The 20400-nt window shown below is 45.6% G+C and overlaps 1 protein-coding gene across 1 annotated transcript in view; it reads left to right on the top strand.

Annotated features, from left to right (window-relative positions):
- LOC137305699 (neuronal-specific septin-3-like) overlaps positions 1-20400 on the top strand; it is a 52946-nt gene that overhangs the window by 12265 nt on the left and 20281 nt on the right. The window contains exons 2-5 of the mRNA XM_067974613.1: positions 11449-11643; positions 14646-14774; positions 17047-17128; positions 18580-18717. Of these exons, the coding sequence (XP_067830714.1) occupies positions 11481-11643; positions 14646-14774; positions 17047-17128; positions 18580-18717 (512 nt within the window). The 5' untranslated portion in view covers positions 11449-11480. The remainder of the gene's footprint in view (positions 1-11448; positions 11644-14645; positions 14775-17046; positions 17129-18579; positions 18718-20400) is intronic.

The raw sequence follows: 20400 nt of genomic DNA, 5'->3' as shown, positions 1-20400 counted from the left end.
CTGCTTGAGTGGGTACAGCTTTATCCCAGAATCAAAGTGTGACAATAGTCTGTTTTACAATATGTCGATCTCACGTTGATATGAAACACAGGATGAAGAGAGGTCCCAATGGAGAGATTCCCTCTTTAAAAGGGTTCTTAGTGCTAATACTCCCTCTTCAAACAGCGGCTCAATGCTGAGACGCCATATTCAAAAAGGGTTCCCAGTTATCCCAATAGTGGAGCAAGCCTTTGGCTCAGTGGTAGCTTTCCTGCCTCTGAGCCAGATGGTTCAGGGTTCAAACCCTGTTCTAGACAGTCCCAGCAACAGCTCTGAATTCTGGGTTGACATCCTGTGGGATACTCAAGTCTGGTGTGCTGCTGCTGCCTCGTTGTATGGGTTGTGCTGGGAACCCATCAAACCTCCTGCTGTATAGGATTAACCATCCTACTGACTGGTATAAAGATGGTTATGACAACAGAAGGAGCATTCACATCACAGACTGCAAATCCTTCCACTGTCCTCCAAGGGAAGTGTGTAGAGATACAAAAGCAACATCCCAATAATGAGACCCTCTTTGAAAGAGATGGATGAGACCCTGGGGTAACATTTTTAAAAATTATTTGTTCATGGGATGTGGGCATCGCTGGCAAGGCCGGCATTTATTGCCCATCCCTAAGTGGGGATTCTACCGATTTCCCACCGTAACTTTGATGGAAGATCCGTGGAAACCCCCAGGAAATGGCTTAAGTAGAAATTACAGGCATCCGTCTAACAATGGGGCTCTGATGATTGACTCAACTCTCCAAAAGTGGTCTCCAGGGTGAGATTCCCTCTTCAAAAAGGGATCTGGATTGGTGAGATTGCCTGTTTGAAAAGGATCTTGGCGACATGGTTCTTTCTGTAAAATAGGTTCCAATAGTGAGACCCCCCCCTTTTTAAAAGGGGTCCCAATGGTGAAATTCCCTCTTTAAAAGGAGCTGTGATGGTATGCTTCCTTGTTTAAAAGAAATTCCCCAATAGTGAGACTCCCTCTTTAAGAGAAACCTGATGATGTAACTCAATCTTTAAAAGAATTCTTGAAGAAGAGACTCACTCTTTAAAGGGGACCTTGATGGTCAGGCCCTCTGTTTAATAGGGATCCTGTTTGTGATTTGTGCTGTTTGTGACACCAACACTTTCACTTCCGATGTAATTAATTGGTTGTGAAGTACTTGGTGACATTCTGAGGACATGAAAGGTGCGACATAAATGCAAGGTTTTTTTTCTTTCTTATCAGGTGGGGATGCGACCTTTTAAAACTCAGTGTTAATTGTCCTTAACAATCTTTTATCTACTGCTGTTATTTTGTTCTTTTTTGTTTCTTGGTCCAGCAGCACAGTGGGGAGCTGAGTTATTATCAGTAGAAACGCAGTCATTAACCTGGTGAGATTCAGCAATCGTGCCATTTCAACAGTGAGGCTGACAATTCATCTCACAGTGAGACACAGCAACTCCCTCCAGAAAACACTCCCAACCATATTAAACAACAGTGTTCAAAAATCACTAGAATGGCAAAAGAAAGCTGCTGTTAAACTAACGCTCCTTTTTTGAAGGGTCTTGACTATGGGGCCCTCTTCTTTAAAAGGCCATGAGTGCAATTTCCTTTGGAAAATGAACCCTGACAGTGAACAACAGATTAGTAACAATCAGAACCACATCAAGGGGGCAAATTTAGGCCCTTTCCATCTCCGGATTATCACCTCAGCATGGCCCCCAAGGAACTATCCTTGGTCCCTTTTCTTCCTCATGTACATGCTGTCCCTCAGTGATATCATCTGCATGCACGAGGTCATGTTCCATGTTTGCTGATGACGTCCAGCTAACCCCTCCCCACCACTTCCCATGGCCCATAACCACCTCTCTTCACTTGGCCCATAACCACCTCTCTTCCCATGGCCCATAACCACCTCTCTTCCCCTGGCCCATAACCACCTCTCTTCCCCTGGCCCATAACCACCTCTCTTCCCTTGGCCCATAACCACCTCTCTTCCCTTGACCCATAACCACCTCTCTTCCCTTGACCCATAACCACCTCTCTTCCCATGGCCCATAACCACCTCTCTTCCCCTGGCCCATAACCACCTCTCTGCCCCTGGCCCATAACCACCTCTCTTCCCTTGGCCCATAACCACCTCTCTTCCCATGGCCCATAACCACCTCTCTTCCCATGGCCCATAACCACCTCTCTTCCCTTGGCCCATAACCACCTCTCTGCTGTCACACTGCCTGCCTGACATGAAGTTGATGGATGAGCCAGAATTTCCTCCAATTGAAGACAAAGACCATTGGGAAGACAAGGATCATTGTTTTGGCACCCATCAAAATCTCTGCTCCCTTCCCACAGACTGGCTGCTCGCACAGACTGAACCAGACAGTGTCAAGCTCGGAATCCAGTTTGACCCAGAGTTGAGCTTCAAACCCCATATCAAATCCATCGTCAAAAATTACCTACCGCCTTCACAACCTCACCCTAACCCTAACCTCACCCTAACCTCACCCTAACACTAACACCCTCACCTCACTCTAACCTCACCCTAACCCTAACCTCACCCTAACCTCACCCTAACCCTAACCTCACCCTAACCTCACCCTAACACTAACCCCCTCACCTCACTCTAACCTCACCCTAACCTCACCCTAACCCTAACCTCACCCTAACCTCACCCTAACCCTAACCTCACCCTAACACCAACACCCTCACCTCACCCTAACCTCACCCTAACACTAACCCCCTCACCTCACTCTAACCTCACCCTAACACTAACCCCCTCACCTCACTCTAACCTCACCCTAACCCTAACCCCCTCACCTCACTCTAACCTCACCCTAACACTAACCCCCTCACCTCACTCTAACCTCACTCTTACCCTAACACCCTCACCTCTCCTTCACCCTCACCTCGACTGAAACCATTATCCACGCTTTTGTTATCTCTCAATTGGATTTCTTCAATGTCCTACTCACTGGGCTCTTGACCTCCATGCTGTACAAACTCCAATTTGTCTAAAACTCCAATTTGTCATCCACATCCTATTCTACAGTAAACCCTCCCTCCCCCCCACCAACATCCCATCACCCCCATCCTTGTTGATCTACAATGGCTTCCTGTCCCCACAAAATATCCAATTTAAAATTCTCATCCTCACTTTCAAATCACTTCATGGCCTCGTCCGACTATGGGAACCGCCTCCAGAATTCTGAGCCCTCCTGTGTCCTACAGAGTTCAGACTCACCCACTACAGATGGTAAAGAATTCAGCTGGCTTGACCCTTAGTCATTGTCAACGTCAATGGGATATGATATAACTCAGTTAGTGTCACTGGAAGGTGGTGTCTCAGTCAGTGTCGATCAGGTGGTGTCTCAGTCAGTGTCGATCAGGTGGTGTCTCAGTCAGTGTCGATCAGACGGTGTCTCAGTCAGTGTCGATCAGGTGGTGTCTCAGTCAGTGTCGATCAGACGGTGTCTCAGTCAGTGTCGATCAGGTGGTGTCTCAGTCAGTGTCGATCAGGTGGTGTCTCAGTCAGTGTCGATCAGGTGGTGTCTCAGTCAGTGTCGATCAGGTGGTGTCTCAGTCAGTGTCGATCAGGTGGTGTCTCAGTCAGTGTCGATCAGGTGGTGTCTCAGTCAGTGTCGATCAGGTGGTGTCTCAGTCAGTGTCGATCAGGTGGTGTCTCAGTCAGTGTCGATCAGGTGGTGTCTCAGTCAGTGTCGATGTGAGATGCTGTATCTCAATCAATTATTTCTTAACTGGACTCCAGTCTGTAATGCACTCGAGTATCCATTATTCTATATAAACTATCCAAACCCCCAGATTGGATTGCAGCCTGTTACTCACTCCTGAGTATACCCCCCTGTGCAGTACATTCACCTAACTTGGTATAAATCATGGTGTTGATATAGATCCCACCGTTACTTGTATCATGATTCCAGCCATACCCTTGGGTGCTGCCAACATTGGACACATTGTTGGCAGAAACCCCAGTGCCCAACCCCTAATGGTCTTAGTAGCCCCCTGTGCATCGTAAAATAAATTAAAATATTTAAGGGGTTTCAGGCCATTTGCCCGACCTGGACTCCACCTATGTCCTTGTGGATATCGGTGTACCTCCACTCACTTAGTGTACCAGCTGCCACTACTAGACAGGGTCCCAATCCAACCTGAAGTGCAGTAACTCTCGGGTTAGGAAGCCCCCTCCCCTGGTCCCTCCCCCAGCTCAAGTTGCCTTGTAAGAGGCAGATGGAAGTTCCATCCCCTTACAAGGAACATATATGACAAAGAGGGAACTCGTGGAAAAGACGGAGACCTGACACAGTTAGGTCTCCGCGATCTTCCTGGGGGGTTCTGCAGGTCTCGCACCAGAGTTACAGCGGGAGAGCTGTAAAACCCCAGAGGAAATTCAGGGCCGTAATCTCTACTTCTAATTTGCACTCAGAGGCAAGTTGCTGATAGTTTGTAGAAGTTTGTAGAAGACGCCTGCGGTTTGGTTTCACAATGAGAGAGGTTTGAGTATCGGAATCTGTTCATTAACACTCAGCGCAGATTCTTGGACAAGTGTATTTCTTTCCGTGCATTGCAGGGAATTCCGGCGTTTATGCAGCTTGACAGGAGATCGGGAGAGCCCTGTGCAAAATCTGGACCTACGGCACTTATTTCACTTCACCAATAGCCCGGGCGGAAGCCCAAAGCCCATAGAACAAGGTTCAAAAGAATGGAAGAGAAGATGAGATCAGTCAGGAAGCAGCGATTAGGTTGGGTTTTAAAACCTGTAGATTGTACGGAAGACTGTGAGAGGTGTGATGCACAGTTTTAAGGTGCTGAGAAAGAATGTTAGCGTAGGAAATGGTACAATCAATCTCAGTTCCGACAATGGGTAACTCAGATCTTTCGCCCAAGAGGTGGCTCTAAATGTGAGTGCCTCAGGAATTTGCGCAGGCTAGTCAACCATTGGGTGATATACACAAGCCCAATATCCACATGCAATCCCCAGTGGGGCTGACTGGATAAAAATGAATGATTTATTTTTACCTCCCTTACCTGGAGGCACTGAGGCCAGTTGTAGCTACCAAATTGGGACATTTTGGTAGGAAGAATAAGGGGGGGCCACATATTGCTCGGATAATAAGAGTCTAAATGGGGTAGAGGAGCAGAGGGATCTGGGGGTACAGATATACAAATCACTAAAAGTAGTGACGCAGGTTAATAAGGCCATAAAAAAGCAAACCAAGCACTGGGGTTCATTTCTAGAGGGATAGAATGAAAAGCAGGGAAATTATGTTAAACTTGTATAGAACTTTGGTTATGTAGGGGGTGGTGGTGTGTGTCAGCTTCACCTCTGACTACTGAGCGGTTCGAATCGCTCCCACTCCCACGGTTCTAGACCTTGGACTTATTTGGGGGTTGTGACAAAGTGCAGCAGACAACTGGTTTTGGTGCAAGAAACTTTGACCTTTATTCAAGAGTGGAAATACAACACAACAATCTTAACACTCTAATAAAATGGGGAACACTACAGTACACGCGAGGGAAATTACAGTAGAAAGATACCTCACCCCTCCCAATCCCACTGTACTAGCTAGGTTGGACTCTAAAGGACCAGGGATAATGCTCACCAAACGAAACCTTGACAGTAATTCACCCAGAGATAAGTCAGAAATAGATTGTAGAGTAGTAACTTTGCGGGTCTTCGGTTTTCTCCCGAGTTGGTTCTCTTTGGTCGCGGTGGCTCAATATTACCCGGTTGGTTGGTGGTAATATTCGGTTGGTTGTTTCGTAAGGCCCTTGTTGCCGCGAGGTGTCTGACGGTCACTGGGACTGTTGCTCTGGTTTCTTCTTGTGTGTCGGCGTGCTTCTAGAGCTGCTGATCTTCCTTGTCAAACTGCCTTCCCCTCGCCTTGTTGTTTGCTGGAAACTGCAAACTGCTCTTCTTTCCAGACACAGGCAGAACCAACACAAGCAGCCCACCAGAGCCAGCAAGCCAGAGAGAGAGAGAGAGAGCTTTTGCCTTGTGGCTGTCTCTTCTACAATGGTCTGTTTAAACAGTTCTTACAAAGTTCTTTGATGGCCTTTTGATGGTCCCAATCATATTGCAAATTGCTTCTCCCAATGTGTCATTGTTTTTAATTCTGATTTAGAGCTTGTCACATAGGCTTCCTTTTGTATCCAACGTCCTAGGTGTTGATAGGTTTTGCATTAAAACAAAAGCATGGCCCCACCAGTCTGGAAACAGTTATCTCTTTCAATGGGAGTGCTTATCGACCCCCTGCTGTCCGTTTTGCATTAAAACAGAGACATGTCTGAAGCAGTAATTCTCCCACCTTCCACGTGTGGGTTGTAGATTTTGTCTGGTGACCTCTCAACTATCCTTCCATTTTAGGATTATAGTCAATGGCCAAAGTTTTCCCATACTCAGGGTAAAGGTGAATTTCTTTAGGGTTTTTCTCTGAGTTTTTGGGGGATCTGTGAATTTTGAGAATCTTACAATTAGACCACACTTGGAGTACTGTGAACAGTTCTGGTCTCCATATTATAAAAAGTGGGACTGGTGCAAAAAAGATTTACTAGGATGATACCAGAACTGAGAGGTTATACCCACCAGGAAAAATTGAACAGGCTGGGACTCTTCTCTCTAGAAAAGAGAAGACTGAGAGGTGACCTGATGGAGGTCTTTACGATTATGAAAGGGTTTGATAGGGTAGACGTAGAGATGATGTTTCCACTTGTGGGGGAGACCAGAACTAGGGGCCATCAATACAAGATAGTCACTAATAAATCTAATAATAAAGAGAATTCAGGAGAAACTTCTTTACCCAGAAAGTGGTTAGAATGTGGAACTCGCTACCACAAGGAGTAGTTGAGGTGAATAGCATAGATGCATTTAAGAGGAAGCTAGATGAACACATGAGGGAGAAAGGAGTAGAAGGATATGCTGATAGGGTTAGATGAAGAGGGGTGGGAGGAGTCTCGTGTGGAGCATAAACACCGACATGGACCAGTTGGGCCGAATGGCCTGTTTCTGTACTGTACATTCTATGTAATTCTATATAACTTGGACATTCTGTCTGTATGTCTCAGTATCACATCACTCAGAGCATTTGGCCACTCAGCCACTAGGGGTGGAGGTAGGTGGGGCGGTGATGAGGGGGTGGTGCACAGATGCTTTGTCTTAAACCTAACATACCTTTGGCTCCTAGGTCATAAAATGCCCTTTGACCTAGACCCTGCGGCACTATTTTCATCTTGTGTGACAAAAACGAACTGTGGTAAACAGGAAAATTTATAAAGTAAGCTCACATTTGATAATCAGTAATCTTGAAGTGGATTTAACGGACTGAACTGCAGGTGTGAGTTTAATTGTCAATCTTCAGAACGCGGGCTTTCAATCAGCACAGCATTAACAGCCCATAAGGAAGGCCAGAGCAAGGTGCAGGGCCCAGCCTGCTATACGACGGGTCCATGCCTGAGATATAACTGTAACGTGCTAAACCATGTGCTGGGGTTACATAAACTCTTGGACTGGGGCTGGACATCTCCACTTGGCAATCAGCCCAGGGCAAATTACCGTTCAGATCCGTTGAGTTGGAAAACAATAATCACAGCAGGCTTGGAAATAAAATCAGTGAGTTCATCCCTGCATCTCTAATCCTTCGTCACGACTCGTCCTGCTTTCCAGCTTTATCTGATCTCTTTGTGACCCGTCCGACCCTGGGGACCAGCTCCTTGTCTGTGTCGGAGGTGCTTCTCGATCATTTTTAATGTTCATTTCCTCTGGTTAATGGTCAAGAAGCTTTTTCTTGGCGGAGGGGGGCGTGGGGGGAAGAGAGGGAAATGTCAATTTAATTGTGAAGGAAAACTGCTCCCCTGCCGTCAAGTGACAACTGTTTAAACTGTTCCTCCAGCTCTGTGCCAGAGGACAGTGGGATGAACTGTTCTGTCAATGATTCATTTAGTTACAGTCTGTTGACCGCATGTCGATTATTTTATCTTCACTGCGTCGTGACTGTAAGCACGACAGCCCAGATCTTATGGCCCGCTCCGTTTGTTAGATTTTTTTTTCCCCGCACCCTTCAGCTGGAAATTGTTTTTTGCGGCTGATAAAGACAGGGTGAGGGAACGGGGCATCTGGGACCTTGGTGAATGACGGGACCATCAGTCTATCCCCTTAACCGATGAGAACTGGAAAGTACTGCAGTACAAAGGGATCTGGGGGTCCTAGTGCAAGAAAATCAAAAAGTTAGTATGCAGGTGCAGCAGGTGATCAAGAAGGATTGAATTTTTTGAGGGGGTGACTAGGCGTGTGGATGAGGGTAACGCAGTGGATGTGGTATACATGGATTTCAGTAAGGCCTTCAATAAAGTCCCCCACAGGAGACTGGTCAAGAAGGTACGAGCCCATGGAGTCCAGGGTGCCTTGGCACTTTGGATACAAAACTGGCTTAGTGGCAGAAGGCAGAGGGTGATGGTCGAAGGTTGTTTTTGTGACTGGAAGCCTGTGGCCAGTGGGGTACCACAGGGATCGGTGCTGGGTCCCTTGCTGTTTGTGGTCTACATTAATGACTTGGATATGAATGTAAAAGGTATGATCAGTAAGTTCGCTGATGATACAAAAATTGGTAGGGTGGTAAATAGCGAGGAGGATAGCCTCAGTCTGCAGGACGATATAGATGGGTTGGTCAGATGGGCAGAACAGTGGCAAATGGAATTTAACCCGGAAAAGTGCGAGGTGATGCACTTTGGAGGGACTAACAAGGCAAGGGAATACACAATGAATGGGAGGACCCTAGGCAAGACAGAGGGTCAGAGGGATCTTGGTGTGCAAGTTCACAGATCCCTGAAGGCGGCGGAACAGGTAGATAAGGTGGTAAAGAAGGCATATGGGATACTTGCCTTTATTAGCCGAGGCATAGAATATAAGAGCAAGGAGGTTATGATGGAGCTGTATAAAACACTGGTTAGGCCACAGCTGGAGTACTGTGTGCAGTTCTGGTCGCCACACTACAGGAAGGATGTGATCGCTTTGGAGAGGGTGCAGAGGAGATTCACCAGGATGTTACCAGGGCTGGAGCGCTTCAGCTATGAAGAGAGACTGGGAAGATTGGGTTTGTTTTCCTTGGAGCAGAGGAGGCTGAGGGGGGACATGATTGAGGTGTACAAAATTATGAGGGGCACAGATAGGATGGATACTAAGGAGCTTTTTCCCTTCGTTGAGGGTTCTATAACAAGGGGACATAGATTCAAGGTAAAAGGCGGGAGGTTTAGAGGGGATTTGAGAAAGAACTTTTTCACCCAGAGGGTGGTTGGAGTCTGGAACTCACTGCCTGAAAGGGTTGTGGAGGCAGGAACCCTCACAACATTCAAGAAGCATTTGGATGAGCACTTGAAATGCCATAGCATACAAGGCTACGGACCAAATGCTGGAATATGGGATTAGAGTAGACAGGGCTGATGGCCGGCGCGGACACGATGGGCCGAAGGGCCTCTATCCGTGCTGTATAACTCTATGACTCTATGACTCTATGACTCTAAGGCCAACGGAATGTTGGCGTTTATTGCTCGGGGGATAGAATATAAAAACAGGGAGGTATTGCTGCAGTTATATAAGGTATTGGTGAGACCGCACCTGGAATACTGCATACAGTTTTGGTGTCCATACTTAAGAAAAGACATACTTGCTCTCGAGGCAGTACAAAGAAGGTTCACTCAGTTAATCCCGGGGATGAGGGGGTGGACATATGAGGAGAGGTTGAGTAGATTGGGACTCTACTCATTGGAGTTCAGAAGAATGAGAGGCGATCTTATTGAAACATATAAGATTGTGAAGGGGCTTGATCGGGTGGATGTGGTAAGGATGTTCCCAAGGATGGGTGAAACTAGAACTAGGGGGCATAATCTTAGAATAAGGGGCTGCTCTTTCAAAATTGAGATGAGGAGAAACTTCTTCACTCAGAGGGTAGTAGGTCTGTGGAATTTGCTGCCCCAGGAAGCTGTGGAAGCTACATCATTAAATAAATTTAAAACAGAAATAGACAGTTTCCTAGAAGTAAAGGGAATTAGGGGTTACGGGGAGCGGGCAGGAAATTGGACATGAATTTAGATTTGAGGTTAGGATCAGATCAGCCATGATCTTATTGAATGGCGGAGCAGGCTCGAGGGGCCGATTGGCCTACTCCTGCTCCTATTTCTTATGTTCTTATGAAATTTAAGGATAGAGAAAGGAGCAGAGCAAACGACGGAGAAGGAAACAGGGTGATTTCGAATCTAATTCGATACAGAAGGAGAAATAAAGAGAGGGAAAGAAAGATTGGATTAAAGGAGATAGAGAGAAAAGCGATAGAAAGGAAAAGTGAGAAAAAAGATTTAAATTTTAAAAACCTCGAGGAACAGTTTACCTCCTACAGGAATGAGACGCCACAGTTTCAATTGTTCCCTTTTTGGGCCGGAAAGGTCAGTGGCATTGCAGGAACATAAATCTCAGCATTGAAAGGGTCCTTATGTCGTTAAGTACCAGCCCTAACTTTTTGCATTGAGTTTAATTTGTTTCAGCAGCACAAAAGCAGCAATTTCTTGACACTCACGGGGAGGTTGCGGGTGATCTCCCGTTCTCGCGAGGCTTACAGTGGAGTGGCGCAAATCGTCCAGCAATCTGTGGCGATTCACAACTCACGGGGTATCTCTTCCTCACCACAGATTGCTGGGTTATTTAATGACGGTGAACGCATTGATGACGGTGAACACATTGAACTCATCGTTATTTTCCCAGCAAATTATGGGCCAATCAGTCAGACACGCAGACGTTGGCCATTATAACGCGGACATTTTGTTTTATTGCAATTGTTCTTTGTAATGTAGATGGTATAGTGGTATCAGAATGGCGTATTGGGCTGGGTGAGTCGGATATTGGGCTGGGTGAGTCGGATATTGGGCTGGGTGAGTCGGATATTGGGCTGGGTGAGTCGGATATTGGGCTGGGTGAGTCGGATATTGGGCTGGGTGAGTCGGATATTGGGCTGGGTGAGTCGGATATTGGGCTGGGTGAGTCGGATATTGGGCTGGGTGAGTCGGATATTGGGCTGGGTGAGTCGGATATTGGGCTGGGTGAGTCGGATATTGGTAATTGGGCTGGGTGAGTTGGTACTGGACAGATGAACTTGATGGGCCCAATGGCCTTTTGCCATCTATGACTATTGCTGAAGATCTTAAATGTTGCAGGGCAGGGGGAGAGAGATTGAACACTAGAAATGTGGCATGCTTCTAAATTGACAAAGCTTCTCCTTGTGAATGGGACTGTCTTGTTACAGACACACTCACACTCACACACACACTCACACTCCATTCTTACTTTAGGGGATTACAATAGCGAGGAGGAAAAGTGACAATAAAAAGATGCCAAGATGTGGAATACACTCTGTTATTATCAATTTTTCCTTAAGGTTTAGAAGAAGAGAAAAAATTGGGATCCGGGATGTCGGATGTGGTACAGGACGCTAAGCCGAAGCCAGTGGTGCCCATGAAACCATCGGCTGTGGGCTCCCAGTTACTGGGCTACGTGGGCATCGACACCATCATTGAGCAAATGCGACGGAAAACCATGAAGACTGGATTCGATTTTAACATCATGGTCGTAGGTGAGTATTTGGGTGTCGCATTTAACCTCCCCTTTACACTTCCCGAATTTTCCTCTCTTGACTCGACTCCAGGGATGAACAGTGGCGGTGTTCCCCGTGAGTTCCTGATCAGTGAGTTCAGCTCCAAAAAGGCATTCCTATTCAGAGACTTAGGTGAAAGGCCAAGACCCACAGTGCAGGATAACATCAGGGTTGGAGAGCGTAGGAGAGAAGAACATGAAAGTAAGAAACGTTCTGTATAGATACATCAACAAACATTCTGCTACTATAGTTGCGTACAGAGGCCCACATGGAGCAGAGGGCAGCCACCAACTCTGACCCATGCACTCTGACCCTCTGACACATGAACACAACAGTACTGGGAGGGTGTCAGTTGTTCCTTTTTATCTGGAGCTGACACTGAGACACACTAGGGTTGCCAACCCTTCATGATTGTACATGGAATCTCCAGGGATTAAAGATTAATCCCCTGAACACTGCTGTGAGCAACATCTGGGAGAAAAATCATAGGGGCATTAAAAAACGGTGTGTTTTTTTAATTTTCTTTCAACACTTAGAGAAGTGCAAAAAAGATTGACAAGGATGACACCAGAACTGAGAGGATAGACTTATCAGGAGAAGCTGGACAGACTGGGGCAGAGAAGGCTGAGGGGTGACCTGATAAAGGTCGTTAAGATAATGAAAGGGTTTGATAGGTTGGAAGTGGAGAAAATGTTTTCACTTGTGGGAGAGTCCAAAACTAGAGGTCATAAATATAAAATAGTCACTAATAAATCCAGTAAGGAATTCAGGAGAAACTTCTTTACCCAAGGACTGTTGAGAATGTGGAACTCGCTACTACAAAGAGTAGTTGAGGTGAATAGCATAGATTCATTTAAGGGGAAGCTAGATAGGTACATGAGGGAGAAAGGGATAGAAGGAATATGAAGATAGGGTTAGATAAGTAGGGAGGGAGGAGGCTCGTGTGGAACATAAACACCGGCATAGACCAGTTGGGCCGAATGGCCTGTTTCTGTGCTGTAGACTCGATGTAACTTATGTTTATTAGTTATAAAAATATTGGTGACGGGGAAAAAAGACTGTTTGACTGGGCGGGGCAGTTGGAGGCCGGAGGTCATGTGATGAAACCTCCAGGAATATGTCCAATTAGAGTTGGCAACCCTGAGACACACACACAAGCCAAACAGTACAAGAGGAAGTGAATTGTCGGCTTTTACACATTCTGTAGTGGGTTTATATACATATACACGCACATACTTGCACATATGCACCAACAGATTGCTCCTTATGAGGATCAGAGACAGAAGCTGCCTCTGCTAACACAATGTTAAATAATATATTCGGTAAAATCAGCACTGCCTCATCCAGTTAGTAAAATTACCATTTTCAAACAGCCCTGAGAGACACTTGCCTCCGCAATGAGTGGTAGCCTGAGATTCCCTCCCCCGTTCTATAACTGCAAAGGCACTCTCAGCATGAAGCTAAGTACCAAGTACAATGCTGCTCTCAAACTTTTTTTAAGTTTGCTTAATAAGTGGAATAATTTTTTTAAGAAGGCGGGGGGAAAAATCCAAGTAAATAAATAAATGAGGATTAATCTCAGCCAGAAGGCAGGCTGGAGACGCTGCAACTGACTTCAGCTTTCGTGGGACAAAACCGGCCAGTATTCACCCGCTCCCATTACCGGCCAGAGGCATTCGCTAGCAAGTGTGAGTGCAACATCGGCTGAGGTGCGATGCTCCCCACGACTAAATAGCCCATCGACATCCACAGTCGAGTGGGTGATCTGAGTGAGGGTGAGGAACTGGAGGATGCTGGAATCTACCAGCCTTCAGCAGAGGCAGGGAGAAAATAGAAGGAATCTTTACATAGAATTTACAGCACAGAAACAGGCCATTCGGCCCAACTGGTCCATGCCGGTGTTTATGCTCCACACGAACCTCCTCCAACCTTACTTCATCTCACCCTATCAGCATATCCTTCTATTCCTTTCTCCCTCATGAATGTTTCTAGTTTCCCCTTAAATGCAACTATGCTATTCACTCAACCATTCCATTTGGTAGCAAGTTCTACATTCTAACCACTCTCTGGGTAAAGAAGTTTCTCCTGAATTCCTTATTGGATTTATTAGTGACTATCTTATATTAATGGCCCCTAGTTTCGGACTCTTGCACAAGTGGAAACATCTTCTCTATGTTTACCCTGTCGAACCCCTTCATAATTTTAAAGACTCTATCAGGTCACCCCTCAGCCTTCTCTCTTCTAGAGAAAAGACCCCCAGCCTGTTCCGTCTTTCCTGATAGTTATAACCTCTCAGTTCTGGTATCATCCTTGTAAATCTTTTTTGTACCTTCTCCAGTGCCTCTATATCCTTTTTATAATATGGAGACCAGAACTATTGACAGTACTCCAAGTGTGGTCTAACCAAGGTTCTTTATAAGCAGCAGGTACATGGGAACACCACCACCTGCACGTTCCCCTCCAAGTCACACACCATCCCGATTTGGAAATATATCGCCGTTCCTTCATTGTCGCTGGGTCAAAATCCTGGAATTCCCTTCCTAACAGCACTGTGGGAGAACCTTCACCACATGGACTGCAGCGGTTCAAGAAGGCGGCTCACCACCACCTTCTCAAGGGCAATTAGCGATGGGCAATAAATGCCGGCCTCACCAGCGACGCCCACATCCCATGAACGAATAAAAAAAACATAGGTTCTCTGCTTTTGAATTCTGTATCTCTAGAAATGAACTCCAGTACTTTGTTTGCACTTTTTATGCCATTGTTAATCTGCGTTGCTACTTTTAACGATTTGTGAATCTGTACCCCTAGATCCCTTTGCACCTTTACCCCATTTAGACTCTTATTGTCCCAAGCAGAATGCGGCCTCCTTATTCCTCCTACCAAAATGTACCACTTCACACTTATCTATATTGAAATTAATTTGCTAGTCACTGTTCCATTGATTAAAAAAACAAATCTCCCCACCTCTGTATTTCTAGGTCAGAGCGGCTTGGGGAAGTCAACACTGGTGAACACGCTGTTTAAGTCCCAAGTCAGTCGGAAATCGTGCGGAAGGAATCGAGAAGAGAAATTCCCTAAAACTGTGGAGATCAGAACAGTTGGTCACGGTGAGGTCATTTGCATACTGTAGGGTGTTTCTCTCACTCTCTGAGAATCAACCGAGAATGAAATACTTCTCTAAACAATTGGTTATATTGATATTATGACATGATAGTTTCACAGATAAAGATGCTTACAACCTTATCCGGGAGTACAACTCAGAAGTAAGGGTGATCACTCCTTCTTCTTGAAGACTGAGGGGTTATTTCTTCGTTGATGTCTTCTTGAACTGCCGTTTGTTCTGTCTCCTAGAAATCATGATAAAATGGTGGTTTTTAAACCATTTTTGCAGCTGCAAAACAGCTCGCTGGTGTTTTTTTCAACTTTCTCTCTCTCACGGCAGGAGAAGACATCTCCCTTTGTTCTGCCTTTCCTTATCTCTAACCGCTTCCTTCAAACGTACAGCAAACCTTGAACAACGCTGTAGCTTCTCGTCAGTCTGAAGCAATAATAATATGCACGAACTTGGTCAAGCTTCCCAGCATGCCTTCTGATTTCGGTCAGGTTTAACAGATCTTTGTTGTTAACCAAATTCTGCTCTTTAACCGAGTAATCCAGGTTTTTTAGTCCATCCCTTTGGCCTTCCTTAAAAGACAGGAATTAAAAGTAAAAAATCCTTCAATACACAGCCTGCCACTTCCCAGTAACACGCAATCAAATATACCCACGGTCACCGCACTTTAAATTGTGAAATGTTGAGAAATCACAAGCTTTGCTTTTACCATGTGGGATATATGTGACACTCCAGCCTATGTTATCCTGTATATATGTGACACTCCAGCCTGTGTTATCCTGTATATATGTGATACACTCCAGCCTGTGTTATCCTGTATATATGTGATACACTCCAGCCTGTGTTATCCTGTATACATGTGATACACTCCAGCCTGTGTTATCCTGTATACATGTGATACACTCCAGCCTGTGTTATCCTGTATACATGTAACACACTCCAACCTGTGTTATCCTGTATATATGTGATACACTCCAGCCTGTGTTATCCTGTATACATGTACCACACTCCAGCCTGTGTTTTCCTGTATATATGTGACACACTCCAGCCTGTGTTATCCTGTATATATGTGACACACTCCAGCCTGTGTTATCCTGTATATATGTGATACACTCCAGCCTGTGTTATCCTGTATACATGTGATACACTCCAGCCTGTGTTATCCTGTATACATGTACCACACTCCAGCCTGTGTTTTCCTGTATATATGTGATACACTCCAGCCTGTGTTATCCTGTATACATGTGATACACTCCAGCCTGTGTTATCCTGTATACATGTACCACACTCCAGCCTGTGTTTTCCTGTATATATGTGACACACTCCAGCCTGTGTTATCCTGTATACATGTGATACACTCCAGCCTGTGTTATCCTGTATACATGTACCACACTCCAGCCTGTGTTTTCCTGTATATATGTGATACACTCCAACCTGTGTTTTCCTGTATTTTTGGAACACACTCCAGCCTGTGTTATCCTCTATATGTGGAACACACTCCAGCCTGTGTTATCCTGTATATATCTAACACACTCCAGCCTGTGTTATCCTCTATATGTGGAACACACTCCAGCCTGTGTTATCCTGTATATATCTAACACACTCCAGCCTGTGTTATCCTGTATTTTTGGAACACATTCCAGCCTGTGTTATCCTGTATATATCTAACACACTCCAGCCTGTGTTATCCTGTACATATCTAACACATTCCAGCCTGTGTTATCCTGTACATATCAAACACACTCCAGCCTGTGTTATCCTCTATATGTGGAACACACTCCAACCTGTGCTATCCAGATTCTGTGTCCTGTCCAATAGGACGAATCCAGAAGGCAGATGGTGCGGCCAATTATTTTATTACCGTGGCAGGCTAGGGCCTGCTCGCCACTCAAACATGAGGCAGGGTGCTGCGAAAGTTGCTAAAAATAGAAGCGGAGAAAATAATTTTAAAAACCTATATCGAATCTCCTCTTCGCCTTCTCTGCGTCAGTGGAAATAATCGCAGTAACTCAAGTCTCTTCTCATAATTATAATTTCCCAATCCTGGCAGCACGCTGGTGAATCTACACTGTATGCACTCTGTGGCTTTAATGTTCTTTCTATAATGGGCACACAGTACACTAACTGGGCCCGACCCGATGTTTTGTACAACCTCATCATTACCTCTTTACTCTTGCACTCTATGCCCCATTATAAAACCAGGAGGACCAAACTGCAGAACTCCACTCCCCGCCCACGCACTGATTGTCTTTCTTTGTTTGTTACAGTCATCGAGGAGAAAGGGGTGAAGATGAAGCTGACAGTTATCGACACTCCGGGATTCGGAGATCAAATCAACAATGACAACTGGTACGTTGCTGTGACGCTGGAACCACGCAAACAGCTACTTGAGGGATTTCAGTGAAGGGCCTTAAAGAACGGTGCTGGGTCAGAGAGGCCGGGAGCAGCCATTTTAGGGTTGAAGTTGAGCGTGTGATATTTGAAATGGCTGTGGACCCCTGAGAATGGGAACGGGGATATCATTTTCAGAAACGCAGGCGGGGGGGGGGAGGGAATGTGGTTAACATGAGCGTATTTAGATAGAGTTCCTACATTCTGTGTGCGACTCATTTCCAGCCACAGTGCCTGTTATTCTGTGTGTGACTCACTCTCAGGTATAGTATCTGTTATTCTGTGTGTGACTCACTCTCAGGTATAGTATCTGTTATTCTGTGTGTGACTCACTCTCAGGTATAGTATCTGTTATTCTGTATGTGACTCACTCCCAGGTATAGTATCTGTTATTCTGTGTGTGACTCACTCTCAGGTATAGTATCTGTTATTCTATATGTGACTCACTCCCAGGTATAATATCTGTTATTCTGTGTGTGACTCACTCCCAGGTATAATATCTGTTATTCTGTGTGTGACTCACTCCCAGGCATAGTATCTGTTATTCTATATGTGACTCACTCCCAGGTATAATATCTGTTATTCTGTGTGACTCACTCTCAGGTATAGTATCTGTTATTCTATATGTGACTCACTCCCGGGTATAATATCTGTTATTCTGTGTGTGACTCACTCCCAGGTATAGTATCTGTTATTCTGTGTGTGACTCACTCTCAGGTATAGCAACTGTTATTCTGTGTGTGACTCACTCCCAGGTATAGCAACTGTTATTCTGTATGTGACTCACTCCCAGGTATAGTATCTGTTATTCTGTATGTGACTCACTCCCAGGTATAGTTTCTGTTATTCTGTATGTGACTCACTCCCAGGTATAGCATCTGTTATTCTATATGTGACTCACTCCCAGGTATAGCATCTGTTATTCTATATGTGACTCACTCCCAGGTATAGCATCTGTTATTCTATATGTGACTCACTCCCAGGTATAGTATCTGTTATTCTGTATGTGACTCACTCCCAGGTATAGTTTCTGTTATTCTATATGTGACTCACTCCCAGGTATAGCATCTGTTATTCTATATGTGACTCACTCCCAGGTATAGCATCTGTTATTCTATATGTGACTCACTCCCAGGTATAGTTTCTGTTATTCTGTATGTGACTCACTCCCAGGTGACTATTATTCTGTGTGGCTCTAACATTACACTGTGGGGGTACTAACATACAAATCCTTAACACGGTCGCCTGAAATTCCTCTCTCCACTACTGCGAAGAGTTTGAGACGAACACGTCAAGCATTCATACGTAGTATCCCACGGCGTAAAGTCAGGGCCAGTGTTACCCACTTACAGGTGGGCCCTATTCTCTGTGTGACCAATAGGCTCTGACGTATCCTTGGTCTGTTGTAGCTGGGAGCCAATCGAGAAGTACATCAGCGAACAGTACGAAAAATTCCTGAAGGAGGAGGCGAATATATCGAGGAAGAAGCGTATCCCTGATACCCGCGTGCACTGCTGCTTGTACTTCATCTCACCCACCGGCCACTCGTACGTATTAAATACTCCAACACGTGCCACAGAGCAGAACTCTGTTTAACCTGTCAGTGCTCTCCCCTCCTGACATAAGGCAGTCGAAACAGCTAATAGAATGCCAGGTTTTATCACAAGAGGTATAGAATGTAAAGGCCAAGAGGTAATGATGAGCCTGTACAAAGATCACCGTTAGAGCACTATGTGTAGCATTGGGCTCCACGCTATAGGATGGACATTGAGGCTTTAGAGAGGATATTATGCAGAGTCACTAGGATGCTGCCTGGAATGAGGAAATACAAAGATGAAGGCTTGAAAAATTGGGTCTCTTTTCGTTAGAAGTGTTTAAACTGATGAAAGGATCGGTCAGGGTAGACAGACGCAGACTGTTCCCGGTAGCTGACGGGTCTAGAACGAGGGGCTCATAGAAACAAGATTAAATGTAAGAGATTTAGACCAGAGGGCAGGAGAAACTTCTTCACACAGAGAGTTGTGAGGCTGTGGAGTTCACTTCCAGAGTTAGTGGCTGAGGCAGGAACTACGTCAACATTCAAGATTGGATTGGATATGTTAGATACGTGGATGAAGGAAAAGGAGATGAAGAGATAGGGGAACAGGATGGGATTGGGAGTCTGTTCACGTGGAGGCTAAATGCTGACACGGATCGGTTGGGCCGAATGGCCTGTTTCCGTCTTGTAAGTCCTGCGTATTTTCCATGCATTGCAGCACACTGATTGAGTTTATCCCCCTCAGAACAAGACCAACTGTAGGTCCCTCACCTGCTTCCCATCAGCAGACGTAGCACAGAGCAGGAATCAAACCTGACACAATCCTACCCGATGAGACTCAGTCCCATCTCAGGCAGTGAACCGTGGGGGGAAGCTGTCTTTGGGGTGCGGCACGATCTGACTTCAATCACACAGCAACTTTATCATTGGAATCTCACTCCACTTTCACTCTGGAGTCAGGTCAGGTTCTGACTCAGCATTTACACCACAATTTCAGTGTCAGTGCAAAGCAAAACCCTTTCACAACAGCACAATAGTTGTGGCGTTAATACATAAATGAATGATATTTACACCTGAAACAGTGGCCTCCCCCTGCCAGACACACATTCTCAGTCGTGATTTATAAAAGATTCAATAAGAACAAAAGAATCTTTAGGAACACGGAAAACCTGTTAGATCCAGCAAGCCTGTCCCTTCTTCATAGTTCTCAAGCCCACCTTCCTCTCCTCTCACCATATCCCTCAATCACTACCCTCTTCAGATACACATCTAATTGCTCCTTTAAACCCATTACACTTTCCACCTCAATGGCCTTCCCTGGTAACTTATTCCACTGCTCGACTACCATTGCTCACATTGAAGAACTGCACTAATGGCTCCTTCCAGTTGAACAACAGAAGGAGGACGGAGAGGACAAGGGACTGTCCGACCTGCATTGCAGAACTCTGGCTGGAGGCAACCTGCCTGCCCTTTTGTTCAGGAATTGTGCACAGCGCAGATTTAATTTCTCCCCTCTCCGATGGCTTAGTGGGTACAGTCCCCACCGCTTATAGGGGGGGGGCGTTGGTGTTAACATGATTAGCTGGCTGTAAGCGTTGGACAGTGTATCGTCTTTAACAGGAACTAAGGTCTTCCTCACTCACAGAGGACTGACAGCAGTGAACAGAGCTCACACAGCTCGCTCCCACAGCCA

This window comes from Heptranchias perlo, chromosome 40, assembly GCF_035084215.1.
Source record: "Heptranchias perlo isolate sHepPer1 chromosome 40, sHepPer1.hap1, whole genome shotgun sequence".
In the NCBI taxonomy this organism is placed as follows: Eukaryota; Metazoa; Chordata; class Chondrichthyes; order Hexanchiformes; family Hexanchidae; genus Heptranchias; species Heptranchias perlo.
The sequence above is the reverse complement of the archived record's forward strand: the minus strand, read 5'-3'. Positions and strand labels throughout refer to the sequence as shown.